Raw genomic sequence first — 20268 nt, forward strand, 5'->3', positions numbered from 1 at the left:
ACTTGGCGACTTATAGTCTCAGCGTTCTGGTTTATACTGGTTTGGAAATCAGGATTATATTGCATCTGTACCAAAGAAAATATTGGCCCCCCCCCCCACCTTAAATTAGAAGAAAGTGTGAAGTTTGGGTTTTTCGGGGCCCTTAGAAAAGATGTCCCGTGAAAAATGGGGTATATGGTCACACTATAAAAACTACGATCGCAAACTCAATAACTCATGGTTGTCTACATTTGCAAAATATCCAATATTCAGAAACATTGAATCTGGCAACGACGGTGCTTAGTTCTCACGCGCGCCGCTGATTGGCTGACATAATGGCGACGTATTTGATTTGAATAACACGATTGTCTTTGAAAGCTGATAAATCCGCTTCCCTGAAATTTCGAAGCCTCTATTTGATCGTTTCTTTTATTGTTTTATTTTTTATATTTGCATGGACAGATTGAGTTGATTCTTCATTACTATTATTTTATTCCGAATGGTTTTCCTAGTTGTATTTTAATTGATTACATTTGTATATATATATAAATAAGTATTTTATTTCGTTGGGGGAAACGTAATCATCATGATGATGTCGGGAGATCGATTCTCATCGTCCAACGACGAAAATGTCTGTCCTCCGGCGGAGGACCTCCGAAGAAAGACTTCACATCCCAGGAACATTCCTCCCCCGACGAAGCGAATCGCCCTCTCGACCATCAACGAAAACGTTGCGACGAAGCCATCGTGTAACAACCTAAAGGTGAGTCCACGTTCGCCATCTTTTTAAGACGCGGTCGCTAATATTTCGAGGTTCTTGGCTATAGCGTCCAAGTAATGGCCTAACCCGGAAGAAAAATAAACTATGTGTTGACGCATGAATTCATGTTAAGCGTGTTTATAGTCGGATATTAGGCCTAACGTTTTTCATTGGCCGTTTATGCGAAGGGGTTCTTAACGAGTGGGTCCACGGACCCATTGAAGGGGGTTTCAACAGGGTTCGCGAGCTTAAATGATAAAACAGTAAATTTTTTAATTTTTTTTAGTTCCATATAGTGAGTATTAATCTGTAAAAGGGTCTGTGGCACTCATTTTAATGCTGCAAGGGGTCTGGGAAAGCACCAAAGGTTAAGAACCCTGGTGGCTTGATATTTAATATAGACTTGAATTTAAACTTCAGTTAAGCATTTGTGGCTCACACATCATGTAACAGTGCTTCTAGGCTAGAATCTTTGGCAGGCCCTCTATAGTTAATTTATATTATGGGGGAAAAACTATAGGTTTGTGACTACAGTATCTAAGAAATAGCCTAGCTCAGATATAGACAAGCTATGTTCACATGAATTTGTGCAAAACATGTTCATAATTGAATTTTAGGCCTAACATTTTTCATTGTTCGTTTATGTCAAAGGTTCTTAACGAAGGATCTACAGACACATTGTAGAGTTCTCAAGGGAGTTCCTGAGCTTGGATGATTGAACAGTAATTTTTTTTCCTAGTTTCATGTCGGATATTGTTCTGTGATTGAGTCGGTTTTAATGGCACAAATAGATCTAGGAAATACTAACGGTGTTAAGAACCCCACCGCTTAAGTTCTCTATATTCAATGTAGACTTGTATTCAATAAAATGTAGGCTAAAGTTGGGTCATTCATGTTTTTATGGGTGTTTTTTATTTGCCACCATCTTCAAGTCTTAGTTAAGATCTAAATTCACATTATGAATCCACCCCAAAGCAGAATATGCTGAAATATGCGACATACGTCGCAGAACAACCAGTGCTGTTGCAGAACAATCTGGACGAATTTTAAGAAAAGTGTAAAAACGCTATTATGTATATGCAAATTTTTACCGCTGAACATTTTAAGTCAGCAGAGGGCTCATTGCAGTACACCACAAAATATTCTGCTTTGGGGTGAATCTATAAGTTTGGATTGACTTGTAGTGCTGTGGTTGGCAAAAGCTGATTTTATTGTTTTGCCACCCTTCTCTCATTCCAGTCTAAATTTCTTCCACTCGTTCTGCATAGCCCCTGCCAATACGACTCTGATATATGAGATGACGGATATGTCTGGCATTAAGTTGCTTGTACACTTTTTCTTTGTCGCTCTTTTGGTCTTTTATTAATCTGGTCCCACGCTCTTCAGATCGTGGTCTTTCTTTGGGTCATTCATATGCTTGCGCATGCTCTAGGTAGCTATTTAAGACGCTCACAGCCAAGTCTCGTTCTAGGTTATTTCGGTCCCTTTCTTTCTAAATCGCTCTTTAGCTAGCTTTACATGTTCTCTATAGGTCTCGCTTAGTCATAGTGACCTAGTCCTTGCTGTCTATGCAGCATCTAATTTGTTTTATCACCTGTGGGTTATAATGGTCAGAAGGGTAGCAAAATAAGCTAGGGATCGAAATAACCTAGAACCTCTTAAATAGCTACCTAGGGCATGTGCAAGCATATGAATGACCCAAAGAAAGAGCATGGGAGTGATCTGAAGAGTGTGAGACCAGATTAATAAAAGACCAAAAGAGTGACAAAGAAAAAGTGTATGGGTTTTGACTGCTCATTCCTCAAATTAGCTATTCTTTCGAACTTGCCACCCAGAGTTATAGCTAGTCAATCCCCTGTAAAAACACCTCTGGTTGGAGGTATAATGTCAGTATATTTATATTAGAATAATGAGATATGCCTGCCAAGTTACTTGATATAATCACGTATCACTAATATTGCGAGGGGAAAACAAATTGACTTTGAATAGGCATAAATACAAGAGCAAGATAAAAAGTAATGTTAATCTTTCTGCATACTTAATCGGGCTGTTTTAGGCCGTCCATCCCCTTGGGGAAGAGTGGCAAATCATCTCTCTAGACCAGGCATCTTCAACCAGTTGCTTGTGAGCACCATGTGACATTAAATACCCTGTAAAAATTTCATTTAAAGATTACAATTTTGTCGATTTCAAGCATTGGTATGTCAAAGTTGCTATCAGTGGGTGCTCTTCGTTTGGACATATATAGTTCTTGCGATCAAGATAGGTTGAAGACACCTGCTCTAGACAGTCATGTCGGTCACTGTTGCAGCACGTAGAATATGAAAGGATTTGTTTTGCAGCATGGCTAAAATAAAATTTACAGCTGTCCGATGTGATCATTATTAGTGGTGCTTTTGCTATATGTTAAGACAGATACAATGTTCTATTTTCGTAGATTTAAATCTATTTTTATGACAAAAGCTTCATGCATGGGTTGAGATGGAGTACGGCAGAAATGTCATGTAAAGGTCTATACACTATATACACACGCATCAGTCGCGGCTCACATTGGTTAGAAAAAACTCTCTACTGCTAATAAGTATCGTAGGTTAAAATAGTGGACAGAACATTTTTTTTCCGAACTGCACGGGGCAGGTGAGCCATGACTGATATGCGACCTTTAGTTTTTGAGAAATGCATGTCAAAATCTAAATATCTCAGGCTCTTCACGACATGTGAACTAGCGAAAACATAAATATGACCTGGTTTTTTTTAAAATTAATCTTAAAAAATTAATATATTTTTTATGAAAATCAGTCCCTAAAAACAATTAAGACCTCCCGACAAAATAAAAATTGTTTCGTATTGAATGAGATGCAGGAGTGTCCAGACTTTTTATGTATTTTTGTTTTTGTGAAAAGCAAAACCATCTGGTAGAGTAGTCTCAATGATCTGGGGTGGATGGGAGGTCACCAGAGGAGATAGAGGTCCAAAGGTCACCTTGGATCATAGAAAAACTAATTATCCGAGAAACAGAAAAAAAGCTTTTTTAAATGTTTTAATTTGAAAGGCAAGCAAAATCAGTACTTGCATAAGGATCATTCAAGTATTACATCAGCATCGAGGGGAGGGGGTTTCGGATTTGTTGACTTTTGATGGGGGGGGGGGTTGAATGTTGCTTACTTCATCAACCACCCCTTTTTGAAGATGTGAAATATTCTAAGCTGCTGACGGGGAGAGGGTCAAAAATGGCTGGAAATCTGCTTGCGCAATACTTGAATGGCCTTATACTCGCTGTACTTTTATTCTTGAAATGAGATAGATGCCACAATGTGTTTCAAAGTAATATATGCATATATGAATTGACATTGTGCCCCCCAGACTTCCAAGTCCATCTTGGCCTATATGCATTTGATCAATCGACTTCACATTTGATATGTCCCACCCCCCCACCCTCCGTATCTCTGCCCATGCAAAAAATGGATGTGAAAAGGGCGCAAAGATGAAAGAGTGCAATTGAGAAGACTTTGGGGGGGGGGGAGAATTGATAGTGAAAAAAGCTGAGACACTGATAGCTTCCATCTGCTTTTCCAATGATTATACGAAAGCAATTATGAAAGAGTGCCTTTGTCCACCATTATGAAGAAAACTGGCACTTGCCCTTTCTCAGTGACCTCCTGAAAATTTAAATGGTCTGTCCATATATTTTATTACAACAGTTACCTATTATAGAGACAGGGTTTCCTCTAGTCCCTTTCAAACTGAAAACTACTGTACAACAGGACAGGATACGCACACACAAAAAAAAATTTTACCCGAAGGAAAGGGTCCTAAATGTTTCTTGACTTTTTCAAGCAACCCTCTTTCATGTTGGCAGATAAATTCCAAACATTTTATGTTGTTCTCAGCCTACAATTTGGTAACTACACACAGAAAATATTAGGTGACAATATCATCTTTTTTTTTTTTTTTTTAATCACCGTGGCTCTTGTCCAGTCCCGCTTTACAATATTTACATTTTATGTATTATTCGTGAAAAAAATAAAAAGGTTTTGTTCCTGAAGGGAAAAACATGGTCTTAAAAAAACAGTTCTAAAGTTTTCAATGCCTCGGATTACCTGGATACTCAAACTCTACTGTATGTTATCACAAAAATGAATTCATTATTTCTTAATTTACATTTTGTGAAGGGTCTGTTTTTCAGGTCCAGGAAACAACCAGATTTTGGTTGAGACCCCTGTGGTGACTCATTCAGAAGCTAAATTTTGGAGCATGCCTGATCAATTTTCTGTACTGTAGCTACTATTGTCACACTTCTGTTTCAGTGTGGAATTAACACATCTCTCTGGTGCCTGGAGGGTGGGGGGTACCATCACCACATGCTTAGAAAAGAATAATCTGTGAAACAAGGAATGGTTCTCTTAGATCGTTACATGGATATTAAGGGGGGAAAAGAACTGCCTCAATCCGTGAGAAGTATGCTTGAGACCACGTGACATAAAAGAAGAAAATGTAGGGAATTTTTTCCCTTTCCATGTAGTCAATCACAGGCATGTATTTACACAAGTGCAACACCATCATGAGTGTAAAATATCTTAATCCAAATCTCATTCAGTGGTTTGTTCCACTCTTTATCACACTGAGCGAAAACTATGCTTGATCAAGTTTCGGAGTGGTACGAAAATTTCTCTTTGAACAGCAGATTTGCATCTCTCAGATTCTTCTTTACGAGCATGGGGGGGGGGGGGTGGTAGGTACCTTGGGTGCTGCCCCCCCCCCCCTGGTTCGCATATATATGGGGTTTTTAAATTTTTATTCACTCTCGGGACTAGGCCCCAAAGCAGAATGTGCCAAAATCTGTGACATATGTCGCAGAAAAATTAGTGTTACTGCAGAACAATTTGGAAGAATTTTAAGAAAAAAGTATGGAAAAAAACACTATTATATGTATGGGGACTTTTACCGCAGAACATTTGCAGTCAGCTGAGGGATGGTCACGGAACAGTGCTAAGTATTCTGCTTTGGGGGACTAGGGATGTTTTTAGTTTATTGCTGTTTAGTGTCTGCCTCGCACCATTTTTAAAATTTGAGTACTTAACATGTTATAATGGGTCGGTGGCATGAACGACTGATTTGACTGAAGAGGATATTCAAATGGTGTCCTTCACAAGCTCTTGTCTTTGATCTCTTGTAATTTTTTTTTTCTGAGAAAGACCATTCTAGACATCGAGCTGCACAAGCTCGATGTCATTCCAAAAACATCCAAAGTCCAAGTTTCTTGGTAACAAGTCAAATGCGATTCTTGTGTTCCTTCAATGTAATCTTCAATCTGTAGTTAATGTGATTTCATATATTTTGCGATGCATGTGTGTATATTGGGCTTAATGTTTCTTTTTATTTATCCAAAAGGTGTCTGCTAAACTTGAACCACGCAAGCCAAGTGTTTCCAGTTTTTTAAGCAATGCAGTGTCTCAAAGTGTCTCGTTACCTACAAATTCTCAGACTCAGACATTTCGTATATATGAAGATGAGGATGAACAGAAAAAATCCCTTCCACAATCTGTTATCTCCCTGTACAAAGCTGACCAGGAAAATGAAATGTCTTATCAAGATCAAAGTGCATCAGATGGTGAGTTCTATCTTTGATATGCAATAGTTATAAATTGTTTAAAAGATGCGAGATTGTTTCAGTGTGCATTAGTTTAGGTTTAAATGGGATTTCTGGTCTCTGAGCAGAATGTTTTGCATTGTTCTACAACAAGTTCTTAATTAACTGAAAATGTACTGCAGTAAAAATTACTATAATAGTGCTTTTTACACACAAGTATCTTAAAATTCTTATCGAAATGTTTCTGCAATGTGCATCAGTTTTCAGCATATTCTGCTTTGGTGATAAGTTCATGCTGACAAATCATCAAATTTGACAATTCGTTTGGATTGGCACTAGCCTGTAATTTTCAAGTCCTATCAATGTGTTTTACATTTAATGTGTAAGGATGCTTTAGTATCAATCTGATTGCAATTTGAATCGCCACTCTTGGTGAGCAAATATTTCTTCGTATATATTTGAAGGAAAATGACCTGGTCATAATGACACTCGCATTGCAAGAACCCAAGTTTGAATGCCGCCAGCACTATAGTGGTGGTTGGCTGAAGTTGGTTTTCTGTGGTTCCCAACTTTGAGGCATGAAAGCAAGCTGGTCTCCCAGTTGGTCTTGCCACAGAACAACGGGTATACAAATATTATATGATTACATATTGATTCGTTGTTCAGCACTATAACAAGCATTACAGAAACAAGCTTCACGTTAGGTTCACTACATGTACACATTCCAGCATGTATGTATGTATTTTGTTATAGAAGTTCCACAGAGGAATATACATGAGGTGCATGTGTGGTTTAGAGTAATAATAGCCTATGCCTTGTACTGTGTGTGTGTGTAGCATTACATTGATGGGAAAAGAGAGATTCGGCTTGACAAATCCAAACTATTTGGGCTCTTGCCAAATTTCTTCCATGGCTTTTTGTTGAAGAAAAACTGTTCTAAATGTTTTCTTGCACTTTCCCATGCTAATTTACGTAGTGTAATAAAATCAAAATCCTGTCTCATCTTTAGACTTTAATTCATAAATTTATTCCAATTTAATTATTGCTTAAAATTATACAAATATAGTATCAATTTCCTAGTGGCCGTGTCGACCCGGCGTCTGGGATTTGTTAATCTCCTGCATGTGATGTGTAGATTTCGGTAGCTCTGGGAAATTCTTCAAAAAGTTCTTGATTCTGAATTGTAACATTCATCGTTTTTTAAAGAAGTTTTTACAATTACGAACATATAGCCAGACCTCTGTAACATAGTTTTAATGCCCTTTCCCTCTGCAAAAAAAGTTTTTTTTAAAGATATAAGTTTTTCTTAAATATCCCTACTAATAAAATTGGGATAATTCATTGTCACCCTGTTTATGTAGTGATGTTAGAGATCTGACTATACGGTTGAAAGAGGAAAAATTCACAAGTTTATTTGAAATCTGACTAATAAATGCATTATAAAATGCATGTGTGCTGATACTATTCACATTTCAAAGACAAAATTAATTTTTAGTTATTGTTTCTGACAAGATTATTCCAGTAATTAATTGCTTGTAAATTTAACTTGCTATTTTTTTTCTAGATTCTTGTATGGTGCTTGATGTTTCGTTGGAAAGGCCTAGGCTGCGAGAAGACTATTTGTTCTGTCCTCAGTATACCGACAGTATTTATTTACATCTCAGAAGTCTTGAGGTGAAAAATAAGTTCATTGGGTTTTCCTTGTAATTCGATAAATTTGAAATATTTTTTATAGCTTTAAGCCTGTTACCTTTTTATAACCTGATCAAATGATTCAAAAAAGTTGTCAATCAAAATTTTCCTTAGTATAGAAGTTTGACTGTGCAATCGCCGATATATATGTAATCAGAGAAATGAATCATTTGAATTTTTCACATGTTGGACGTGGTGCTTGTTTCCTCTGACTGTAATTTTTAAAAAGTACCTGAATTTTGACCCCCTTCTATTGTATGCATCTAATAAGATTTTTAATTGATTTGATAGATATATTAATAGATTTTCCTTACGTTAAACCTGAGGTTGTACTGATTCAGCATGGCTCAATGCATTCTAAGGTTGGCCATGGTCGAATAGTGTAGCAGTCTCATCATTGGCAATGATGGCAAATGTTAGAGACTGGAAGGTATTGTTTGGCTGGTCAAAGGAGTCAGTTGCATGCCTTCCTGGTCTTCCAATCCATCTAGCCACACATTGGTAGAACGCCAACAGTCGCAACATGCTTTGGGAGGGGGATATCCTTCGAGTGTGTTCTGGAAGCAAATATTCGCGATGGAACATTTGGCTAGTTTGTAGCCAGCCTATGCTGCTGGCACTTTATTGCAGTATGGGGAGACAAATATTGGAAGCAAATATTTGCAACTGACTTCAACCAGGCTGAACATGTGTTGCCCTGTAGCTTTACTTATAGTTTGCCTAATTATTTGTCTAGTACACAATAGTTCGGGAGAATTTGAATTGACAGTATATGTACATACACAAAATCACAGAATTTGCCATATGTGAATATGACATATTACCATTCCACACACTGAAGAAACGGGGATATATTGAAAATATAAATAGGACATAGTAACTCCTTATTGTATCATGTGCGGGGGGGGGGGGGGCCAAAAGATAAGACATGGTATAACTGACTATTATAGATTTGAATGTTAAATTTTTCTAGGGGGTGGTAAAAGGTATAAATGCTAATGTAATGTTCACTATAACATTGTATGGTGATTCTTTGTGGCTTATTTCTGAATCGAATATGGACTTTTAGAGTCATTAGTTATAATTTTATTTTCAACTATTTAGGAAAAATTTCGTGCATCACCTAATTACATGAAGAAACAGCCAGACATCACGTTGTCTATGCGAAGCGTGTTAGTGGATTGGTTAGTTGAAGTTGCTGAAGAATACAAGATGCAGACAGAAACCTTATACTTGGCTGTGTCTTACACTGATCGATTTCTATCGATGATGTCTGTTTTGAGATGTAAACTTCAGCTGGTTGGAACAGCCAGCATATACATAGCTGCGTGAGTTTGAATTATTTTTTCCCCTTCTGTAAATGGTTGTAAAATTTCCGCCTTGATATAAACTAATGGTTTTGGGCCAGATTTTTTTTTAACACGAGAACACTAAATTATTCTTGAAATATTTTTATTAAAAATTATAAAATTGTAGACTTTTGTGAAATTTTGGCTTTAATTTACATTTCTCACAGTATATGTTGGTTTTATATTGTGCACCTTTTTATTAACTTTTAAAAAATCTGAATTAGGTTTCACATTGTCTTTGCTTATCAAGAGGAGCTAGTTTTTGTCTGTTTTAAAATGTTAGTTTTTTTTTTAAAGTTGGAAATGATTCACTGGATCATTGGATGTATCTGATGGAACAAGAACAAATTTACGCAAATAACAATGTTCATATGACCCGAAATTTTTCAGTAAATCTTCCATTTGGTGCGGGGAAACTGGGATGTTAAAGGTTATTGACATCCCCAGGGTATTAAAAAAATCATGACTAAAGATGAACCGACTGCTTTAAAAATTAAAACAAATCTTTTCGATTGTTAAGAATGTATATTTTCATATCTCTTAACTGTTTTTTTTCTTCTCCTAATCTATTTTCTTTCAAATTTGGCATTAATGACTAAATTACAAACATCAACTCCAAGAAAAAAAAATATAAACATCAAAAATATGTTTATGTAAGACCAAATTGCAGAGTCCAAATTAATTTTGGCCAACATTGATTAACATTGTTCTTGTAAAGAAAGGGGCTTTTATTCATGAGCTTCCCTCTCATCATTAAAGTCAATGTATGGTGGTAGCCCCAAAGCAGAAAATTTTGCTGTTCTGCAATGATCCCTCAGCTTACTGAAAATATTTTGCAGTAGAAATTCATTTGGAGCATTTTCCATGCAAGAAACTTTCTTGAGATTGTTCTGTAATGTATGTTGTAGATTTCAGCATATTCTGCTTTAGTGCAACTCTATCATATTTGGTGCAGGTTTCTCAATTCACTCTGTGTAACCGGAGTCATTCAGCATCAACTAAATTAAAAACATTCTGTTGAAAAGATTGTTTCTTCCACAATTGATGCATATGTTGCTTGATAGTTTACACAATTTTATTTTTTCACAGATTTAAAGAGTTTTTAAAAAAAAAAAAATTTAGAGTGTTTGCTCTTACTTTTTGTATTATTAAAAAAAAAAAAAAAAAAAAAGTCTAAAGCCCAACGATATTTATTTTAGTAACACATCTATTATTTTAAATTGACAATTTGGGCATGCAATTCAAGGCTTTATATAAAAAATTATATTTTTTAATCAAGGGAGCCTATTGTAATGCATTAAAAATACTAGTGTAGTTTAGCTAAGTGACTTGGCTAAACTGGAGTTGAACTTGGTACTTTAAGTGCCTGTAATTTTTTCCATGCACAAAATCTAGAAATGGAGCAGTTTTCTTTCTGCATTATATCTAGGGACAAGTCTATATTTATCCCAAAGATCATCTATACTTCTTTTAATCATGAACTTTACCACATATCAATAACATATATAGCATACTAGGTTACTTTTACTTCAATATCATTGAAGATATGTAAAGAAAAAGGTTTTTAAATTTTGTGATTTTAAATAGACTTTTTTTATTTCTAAGTGATTTAAATCGGCATACCCTGGACATCCCATTTACAAAGGACTGGTTGTTTATTTGTAAATAGGATGCAAGAGTTGAACATACATTGAGTGTTGAGATTTTCTATTTCGTAATGGACAATGTACAGGGGAGTCTCTATAATCCAAGATGGATAGTACAGAGGCCACTTATTATTGAAAAACTTGAATTATTCGAAAAACATAAAATGCTTTTAAATGTTGGCTGTATTTAAAAAAAGACAAGCACAAAAAGCGGTATTAGCATATTTACTGTATTTGCAAACATTTTTAATTACTTCTCTAGTCTTTTTATAGCTTCAATCTTCCGAAACCCTACTGTATAGAGTTTGATTTTTGAAACTATCGAGCACTGGTCGAATTTGGTGGCGAAATTTTTGTTTTCATATTTTTTCAGCATGTGTGGTCTTTGTTAGCTTAAAACCTGTTATACATTAACAAACTGGTAATGTCTCCCATATTATTACTTTCTTTACAGCAAGTACGAAGAAATCTATCCTCCTGAACTGAGAGAATTTGTATATATAACCGATGACACATATAATAAAAAACAAGTTCTACGAATGGAACATTTAATTCTCAAAGTATTGGCCTTCGACTTGTCTGCACCAACAGCTTATACGTTTCTTCAGCATTTCTGCACGATATCAGAGATTTCTGAGAAAGTCCGTCACCTTGCAGAGGTTTGTGAATGTTAAATCAAACTTTTGTCTAAATACTTTCTTATTTTCATAATCCATTAACCCTGAGGTTGAGAGATATCAAATGTCTCAAAAGAAAACAAACTGTCTATTTGTAATTTATTTGCATTCTAAAATATATATTTTTGAGCCTTGATACAACAAATATTACACTGTGTATATAAATTATAGCTGAACCCCCTGTCAGTAGGATGTTTTTCTTGGCTCTATCTGGAGATTTTCAATAGAATCAGATTAAGTGTATACTGTTTTAGTGATTAACTGTTTGAACATTTTCAGTCCCAAAGCTTCATGTACAATACAATAGTATTTCTTAATTTGACAACCTGTAATTTTGACTTCCAATTCCTAGAGACTACATATTTCCAATTGGTGGATGAAAAATATTTGACCCAACAATTTAGTTTTTTCATTTACAGATAAACCACTTAAGGGAATAATATAATAATACATATTTTATATATTTCTATGGTTATCTAATTTGGAGGTTTAACTGTAATACATTATATAATGCCTAATTGTGAAATTTCATTTCTGTTTGTCTTAATTTGTTTTTCTAGTATCTTTGTGAGCTTACACTTCTTGAAGCTCAGCCCTTTCTATTGTACCTGCCAAGCGAGATAGCTTGTTCTGCACTATGTTTAGCCAACTGCATATTGGGTAGCGAACCTTGGGTAAGTTATGAAGTCCTTCACTCCAGTGCGTGTGTGCACATGTGCCAATGTTGTAGGCATGATAATTGTCTTAATATTGCATTCAAAAGTACATTTTGCTTTTCTGAGTATTTGTCAAGTTCTTTCTGACATAGCCTGGTTTGAATGAAGTTCATTCAAACGAAGCACAACTCTGGCCTATCGCCATGGGCAATTTACTACGGATTGAGTTGTGCCAGAAGTATGTATGTATATAGGTACCTAAACAGTCTGAGTGTGTAAGTAATGTCGTGATTTTGAATATGTTTGGCCTAGAAATGTACAGATAAGCCTTACTTTTTACTAGGAAATTGGAATGATTTTGATTTTTATTAAATAAAGTTCACTTTAACTATTTAGGTAAGTAACTGTTCGGTTAACCTACCTATATTTTTAACCATGGAATGTTGACTCGTTCAAATTACTGTTTGGAACTCGTTCTTAAATCATGAGAGCCGTTGAACCAGTTTTTAATCCAGAGATTTCCAAGACTAGTCAAAAACCAAATGTTGAAGCAAATTGGAAAAAAAATTTTTTTTTTTTAAACAAACTATTTAATTGGCATCTTTGAATTCTGAACGGATGAGTTGAAATGTTGATTGTGTTTTGACTTGTAGCTGAATGAAAAACAGCTAAGAACCCATACTATAAATATATTGGTACTCCTAACTGAACATTCTTCGGCTGATCTTAAGTGTTTTAAATAAGGACTAGTAGTGAATCATTACTTTTTGAGTGTCAAAACCAGGATGTAACAAATTCTGGACACCAATGAGCACTATAGACATTTGACATCCAAAATTTTCTATGAGTGTTTGCCGAAGTACAGTAACAGATTTAATGCATGGGATAAGACCTTTCGTATTATGTTATAGATATGAATGTCTCAATAAATTAAAGAAAGCTGTTCCACCAAGAGTCAAACGCAAATTGAGGAATTTTTTAAATCTGAGTGTTAATATCTGGGCCAACTGAAAATTTTGTGGATGTTACTTAGGATGAAAATATTTTTTCTAGGATTGGCCTATAATTTGCACTAAGATTTCAGTTTTTTAAACCATGAATTTATGATTTTCCTTAAACAAAGATGTTCAAATAATTATGAAGTTGTGTCCTGTAAGTGTTAGCACAGCCTTTATATCGTTAACCGTCCGTCATAGAGGAACGATTCCAATTTAAAAAATGCTGAACGTGCGTTTAAAAATTACCCTGTATCAGTTTTTAGAATAAAAAATATATAACAAAAATCTAAATTTTTATATGCCCCCTCCTTGTGCTACAACTTCCTAACAACTGTCTAATTGACAGTTGTTGCCCTGTCTCTCCTGATGCCAACCAAAAAAATTAAATGTGTCTGAGTGCAATATTCAAATTCAAAAAACAGGACATTGGGAAAGAACTTATTCCTTCCCAAAATTCCCTCCATCGTTTTAAATTTGAATATCTCTGTAAATATTGCACTTAGAAACATGGAAATATTTTTGTTGGCATTAGGAAAGACTGGGCAAAATAGCTTTTTGATCAGTAGTTAAAGCAGAGACCATATAAAAAAAATTTTAGATTTTGTTACATTATTTTCTTTCTAAATTTTTGAATGCCTGTTTAGCATTTTTGGAATTGTACCTCTATGACAGATGGTCGATGAGATAAATGCTATGCCAGCACTTACAGGACACCTTGTATAAAATTACATGTTTTATATATTTCTATTGAAATAAATCTGATAAATTACTTTATTATATAGAGCTCGAAGTTAAAAGATTGCACAGGTTATGCCATCGAAAACTTCAGAGAATGCTTAGAAAACCTATTAGTCAGCCACAGTAAAGTTGATACTTATCCTCAGCAGGCAGTTAAAGATAAATACAAGTCATCAAGGTAATATTTTTCTGTCCTCGTGAAAAGTTAAAAATATTGTAATAAAATTGTATCTGCAAAAGTGTCATTTAAAATCTTGATTTATAGTAGTTAATCATTCAAAACTGATAATCAACCGGGACGGTTGAACCATGTTTTCTGCATGGTTAGAACCATACCTGGTCACATTAAATGCAACCCTGTTTTTTTTAACATTCTGATGCTTGTTAAAAGCTGATCTTAATTTTAAATTTGATTTGTGTGTTTCAATTGTATATTGTGAGTAGTATTGTATTGTTGCCAGTACACAGTTGCTCAAAATTATTTGTTACCAAGTCATTTCTTTCATTTTGCTTTGGCTTGAGTCAGTCTTATAGGATACTGAAATAATGCTATAAAAAAAATTTGGGTTTTTTGTGCGATGATTATATTGTCTAAGGGGGGGTTGCCCTTCCCTGTCCTATTTTTTCTAATTTTTTGAGTGGGAACCCTGCAGTTAAAACTATTGCTACATCAGTTTAAGACCATTTCAATAGTTTTAACCACATTTGGCTGGCTAAAATTGCAACCCTGCTGAATTGCTGTCAGATACACCCTTTTCTTTCAGAAAGACTGAGCTTTTTCTTGTAAAATAAATGATTAAGCTGAGAGAATGTATTTTAAAAAACAGAAAACCTTAGACTCGAATGTGGTCTTAGTGCCAAACTGGACATTCCATGAACTTCTTTTCCATCCGCATATGATAAAATACTTCAGTTTAGCAGTAAATAGTGTAAAATAAAGGTTGTTTTTCATCTTCCTTTAAATCTGTTTCTCAATATTTTTGTCTCGCCTCCTTCAGAATTTTTTTTCTCCCATCACCCAACACAATCTAACCCATAGAATCCTATGTTATATACTCGTAGCTTCTACTGCCCCCCAGGGGGGCATTAACATCCACATTGGGAATTGCTGCTTTAAATTATCCTTCAACCAATTACCAAGTTGTTTATCTTGGTCTTCAGAGTGTCTATTTTTTATAGTGCTTCTTATAGTATTTTATGAAACTTGTCTTGAAATTTTAGACTGCTCATGGAACAAATTAAACAAATTTTCTTTAGAAACATGAGAAATTTGATTTCGGCTAATATTTGTGATTCTGGAACAAATTATCTTCATTAGTTGAGATATCACTACTTAACACTGAAAGGTAGACTTGGTTCTAGACAAAAATTTTATCTAAGTCTGTATTTTTGCATAGTAAAGGAAACTGTTATACCTTAACCATAGTAAACCTGGAAACACTTGATATAGTTCTAATGGTATTGCATTTTAGCTTTTTTTGGAGTGCAAGAGAACCATTTAGTAGCAAAATTGTGCATTTGTTTTTGCCATGTTTCTTAACACTGCAAGTTTTTTACTATATCTAGTAATTATAATCTATTCAATCACCTGAGTGCACTTGGTATGGTTTATATCATCAAGTGCTGTGAATGAAATTAGTACTTTTCTCTCGCACACAAATGGGTGGGACATCGTGCATCTTGAAACAGTATGAAATTTGAAAGTTTCCTTGTTTACCTTAGATTACTTGACTTAAACTCATTTTCAATACTTTTCTATTTAAATAAGATTTTTAATTTCAGTTATATGCTTTCCTATAAAAAAAATTCAGCTATCCCCTATTTCTTTCATTCACCTTTGCTAATTTCCTAGTTAAATTTGTTGGTGAAACATAGTGTACAGTGAGGGATGCGTCTAACAAGAACTTTTACCAAGTGAATTTGCTTAGAAAGATATTTTATTGTTCATCAGTACCAGTTATAGCAAATGCATATGACATCACATTTGGATGTTGTATCTCTGACGTCATCACCTAGCGTCAAAGGAACTGACAGAACTAAGGATTTAGAAACAATGTTTCTTTCTACAAGTATAAATAATTATTCATTTCATCTATATACATACATTCGTACCTCCATTGTTACTTGTTAATATATATTAATAATCATTTGTCATTATTTTGATTTTTACATACTTGCCAACTTGCTATACAGAACTAGTGAGAATCGTAAAAACTACTGAATTCTGTTTTTTTTTTTAATACAAATTTAATTTTTTGCTCAAGGATTTCCAGACCTGCCAACTCTCCCGATTTAGGAGGGAGACTCTGGATTTTTCATCCTTCCTCCCGCTCTCCGGATTTCGGCAGAAAATTAGATTTTGCGTGAGCTTTCACGTTGCCGTGGCATCATTGATTACCGTCGTCGTTAGGGAAAATGCCCATATAGGACAGCCGTAGTCATTTCCATTGAGAGTGGCTTTAAAGTCTGACCGCATTTAAGCAACTGGCAAAGACGTGACTTTGTTTTCGTAGCGTTTATCTGCAATCATTTATCAGGGGGCATGACCTTGATTGCTGAAATTCCTGTATAATAGTTGTATTCCATTAACAGCCGAGCGGTAAACACATTTTTTCGTCCGCAGCTTTGTAATTTGAATTTTTTTAAATTGTTTCTTCTGATTGAACATCTTCAGAAAGAAAATATAAAACTTTAAGCTATATAAAGCTAAATATAAAGAGTTCATATACTCAAGATTATCAATCACTGATAGCATCCACGAAAGAAAACACTTATACTTTATAAACAGTATGTAGATGTGATTTCTCTATTCTGCATGGAAAGACTGACATGGAATTATATTCTGCTCAGGGGCAATGCAGAACCTGCCTTGGGGGGGGAGGAAGGAAGGATGTGTAACTTTTTCTTAATTGATGAAAAAAAAGATTTCGAAATTTTTATGAACTTTTTTTTTTTCTATGAGTAAGTGTTGGGGGGGGGGGGTTACCCCCTCAGGAGAATCTCCGGATTTCAAAAGTTGGCACGTTTGGATTTCTTTGAATTCCATTATCCTATGAAATACTAATTGACTTGGTGTAAACCATGCGGTCTTTGCATTAAGACGAAGCAGTCTTAATGCGTGGGTGCACCTGGGCTCGGCCCGGGACTTCAAGAGAAAAATGAGATTTGGTTGAAATTTTCGGAGTACGTATGTAAATTTGCCACTCAGGATCTCAAATTACTTGACCCAAGACGGCTATTCACTAAGGTAACTTATGTGGCCTTGAACTTTTTATTTATCAAAAAGAACTCTAATTTCACTTACAGAATGGCACTGTAAAACAAACTTGATCTATATACTGTATATAAAATTAATTTTCTGTGTATATGTATGTTTTCTATGTAAATCTACCATTTCATATGAAATGGTCCCTAACTTAAACGATAAGCTACTTCAAAATTTTGTCAGAGTTCAACAAATGCCCGATGAGGTCAAACAAATTGTCCAGCAACAAAGACTTTTGGAATGTGTACTTTGGTTCCCAAACAAGGGTTTGCCACTTTTTTAATGCTCCCAGTTTATGAAAACCTGGCCAGTGCCAGGTATTACTGCTAGGTTGATATACAGATGCAAGATTAATTTTTTTTTTCTTTCTAAAGTTGAAGAAAACTGATGTTTGACTGACTTCAAAATTTTTAAGTGGGGAACTGACCCCCAAAAAATTGGAAAATATTTTTCGATTCTCCCTTTCCCTGGTGAACATTGAGGTTTGATATAAATCATTTATTGAAATACTTACCAGAAATACTCATTATTTTTTCAGTAAAAGTAATGCATGTATTTTTGTCTGTCATTTTACCCTGTTTCAAGGCACACCAGTACATGTTTCAACATGCAAAGACCCCTTGGAACATTTTCCTTTTTCAAAAATCCATATTTTATGATTACTGAAGGAAATGCAATTTAAAATTTGTTATTAATACAAGGCCACAACGGGCAAAATGCCTAACGAGGTGGCTGAGAAAAAGATGCCCATAACAAATATGGATATCCATATTTGTTATGGGCATCATATATTTCTAAAATACAGCAACCCAATTAAAAATGTAATTACAAAAACTAGAAATACAATTTTATCGTGTGTGTATATGTTATAAGTATGTGTATTGTTTCTAGTTTTTTAATGACATTTTTTACATTTTCATACAGTATAGATAATTAAAAGAATTTACTGAATTTTTTACAGTGAAAATTGACTGGGGGGAGGAGGAGGGAAGTTATACCTTTTGGCACAGTAATTTTTTCAGTCTCTCTCCTATTCCAGAAGAAACATTTGCACTTTTTTGTGATACAAGTTTCATAAACTTGTCAGTCATTCAAGTTATGCATCCATTATTAACGGTGTTGGAATGGCACTCAATTTTATCATTTTGTTAAAAAGTTTTTATAAATCCAGCTTTCCTGGACAGATCTTACATGATCTTTTGGGCACACGTGAGGATCACATTATTTGTTAAATATATATATGAAATTCAAATTTATCACCTGGCTTTGTAATTTGTCTCTGATAATTTCTTCCATCAAGACATATTTATAATATATTAATTTTTTTTAGGTACAGTCGTGTGTCAGAAATCCCGCCAATAGACAGATTAGAATTGGAATGTTGATTTGATGAAAAATTAACTTTTATATCCCATAAGGACTGGATTGTGACTCTCAGGTTTTATCGATCTTGTATTTCTCTAATTGTTTCTTCTTAATCTCATGTAGACGAAGCTATGCATTTTCATTCTTTGAGTACATTTCATTATCCATTGCTAGCTATTTTGAATGGTGTTGAGCATATTTTACAACATTGGTCCTGGTTGATGTTTATTTCTTTTTTGTTCCTACCTTGTATTCGTTCATTTTAATTAGCTGACCGAAACTTTTAGTGGGAGCTATGTTTGTTTTTATTTGGTGGTGATATTAGTTAGGGAGCATTTGAATGAAGAAAAAGAAAGCATCTTTTATTTCCACCTACAAAATCATGTTTTATACGAGATTTTATTGAATTGTATAAAATTATAAACAATAACAGCACATTCGTGTATTTATAAAATTTGTTTTGAATAAATCTTTTTAGTTTTGGAAGTTTCTGCAGTCATTGTTCAGTATTTTTTACCAAAAGGATCAATGTGTTCAAATTGGGTCCAATTATAATGAATTGTGTGTGGGGGGGTCATTGCTATAGGTAGTTTCATGATTGAAGATTACTCATTTTGATAACTTAATCCTTTTGGCGGTATTGACAAGCTCAGATGTTTTATAAAGTTGATTTCTCTATATCCCTTAGTTCAGATTTTCAGCAGTTGCAAAGCTGTTAAAATATGTAGCATTTTATAGGAGGTTTAGGGACTTCTGTTATGTTGTGTGGTTCAAGTTGAAAGAAAAAAAACCAGGAAGTTTGACTTTTTAAATGCAGTATAACTATTTAGATTATGTAGTATGAAATGTAACAATGGTACAAATATTCAATCACAAAAAAAGATGACTGCATGTGTACTCAACTCATTTGGAAGTAAATTGCCTATGGGGGATAGACTGGAGTTTTGCTTGATTTGAAAGTGTAAAATGATCACAAAAAAATGTACAGTTTTAAAAGCATTCGTACTCAAACCTAATTTCGTAAAAAAAATTAAGCAGCACATTCCCAGATCGATAGTGACCAACTGCAAATTTACAGATAATTTATGTGAGCCATGGTGCAGCTTCACATTAGTCTGCCCCCCATATTTGCAGATGTTGTGTTCCTGGGATAATTAATACAGAAATCTGCAAATAACCAAAACCATAGGGTCTTTTTTTATATATTTCATTTATTGAATGTCGTGAGAAGAGCAGGGTGACATAAGGGAATATAAAAGGGTGCAGCGATTATTGCCGTTTTCTGAAAGAACAATTGATTTCAGTTAGCTGTTTCTTCATATCGTCAAGGCTGTCTTCATGGGGAGAACAACGCGAGTGATTCAATACTTGTGAGCACTGGGCTAGGGGCCACTGCTATAAATCTTCGTTAACTTTTAGTAACTATTTTTTGTACAAGAAACACATGGATCCCAGAGATGCAGAGTTTTCACTGCCAACGGTACAGTCACAGCTGCTTGAATTTCAGATTCTTTTTGATATACCTTACAGTAGATTCTGTAATGGCAGCCCAC

General features: G+C 34.7%; 1 protein-coding gene across 1 annotated transcript; it reads left to right on the forward strand.

The window, feature by feature from the left end:
• Window positions 1-309: 309 nt before the first annotated feature.
• CycA (cyclin A) lies at window positions 310-19201 on the forward strand. Its single transcript, XM_089232016.1, has 8 exons — window positions 310-742; window positions 6131-6350; window positions 7894-8003; window positions 9126-9349; window positions 11471-11675; window positions 12254-12367; window positions 14130-14263; window positions 18681-19201. The coding sequence occupies exons 1-8, from the start codon at window positions 566-568 to the stop codon at window positions 18733-18735; spliced, it is 1239 nt and encodes a 412-aa protein (XP_089088142.1). The 5' UTR covers window positions 310-565; the 3' UTR covers window positions 18736-19201.
• Window positions 19202-20268: the final 1067 nt, after the last annotated feature.

The sequence above is a fragment of the Pholcus phalangioides genome, unplaced genomic scaffold (genome assembly GCF_987345545.1).
Source record: "Pholcus phalangioides strain wild (caught in Gottingen) unplaced genomic scaffold, Ppha-v1.0 ptg000001l_1, whole genome shotgun sequence".
In the NCBI taxonomy this organism is placed as follows: Eukaryota; Metazoa; Arthropoda; class Arachnida; order Araneae; family Pholcidae; genus Pholcus; species Pholcus phalangioides.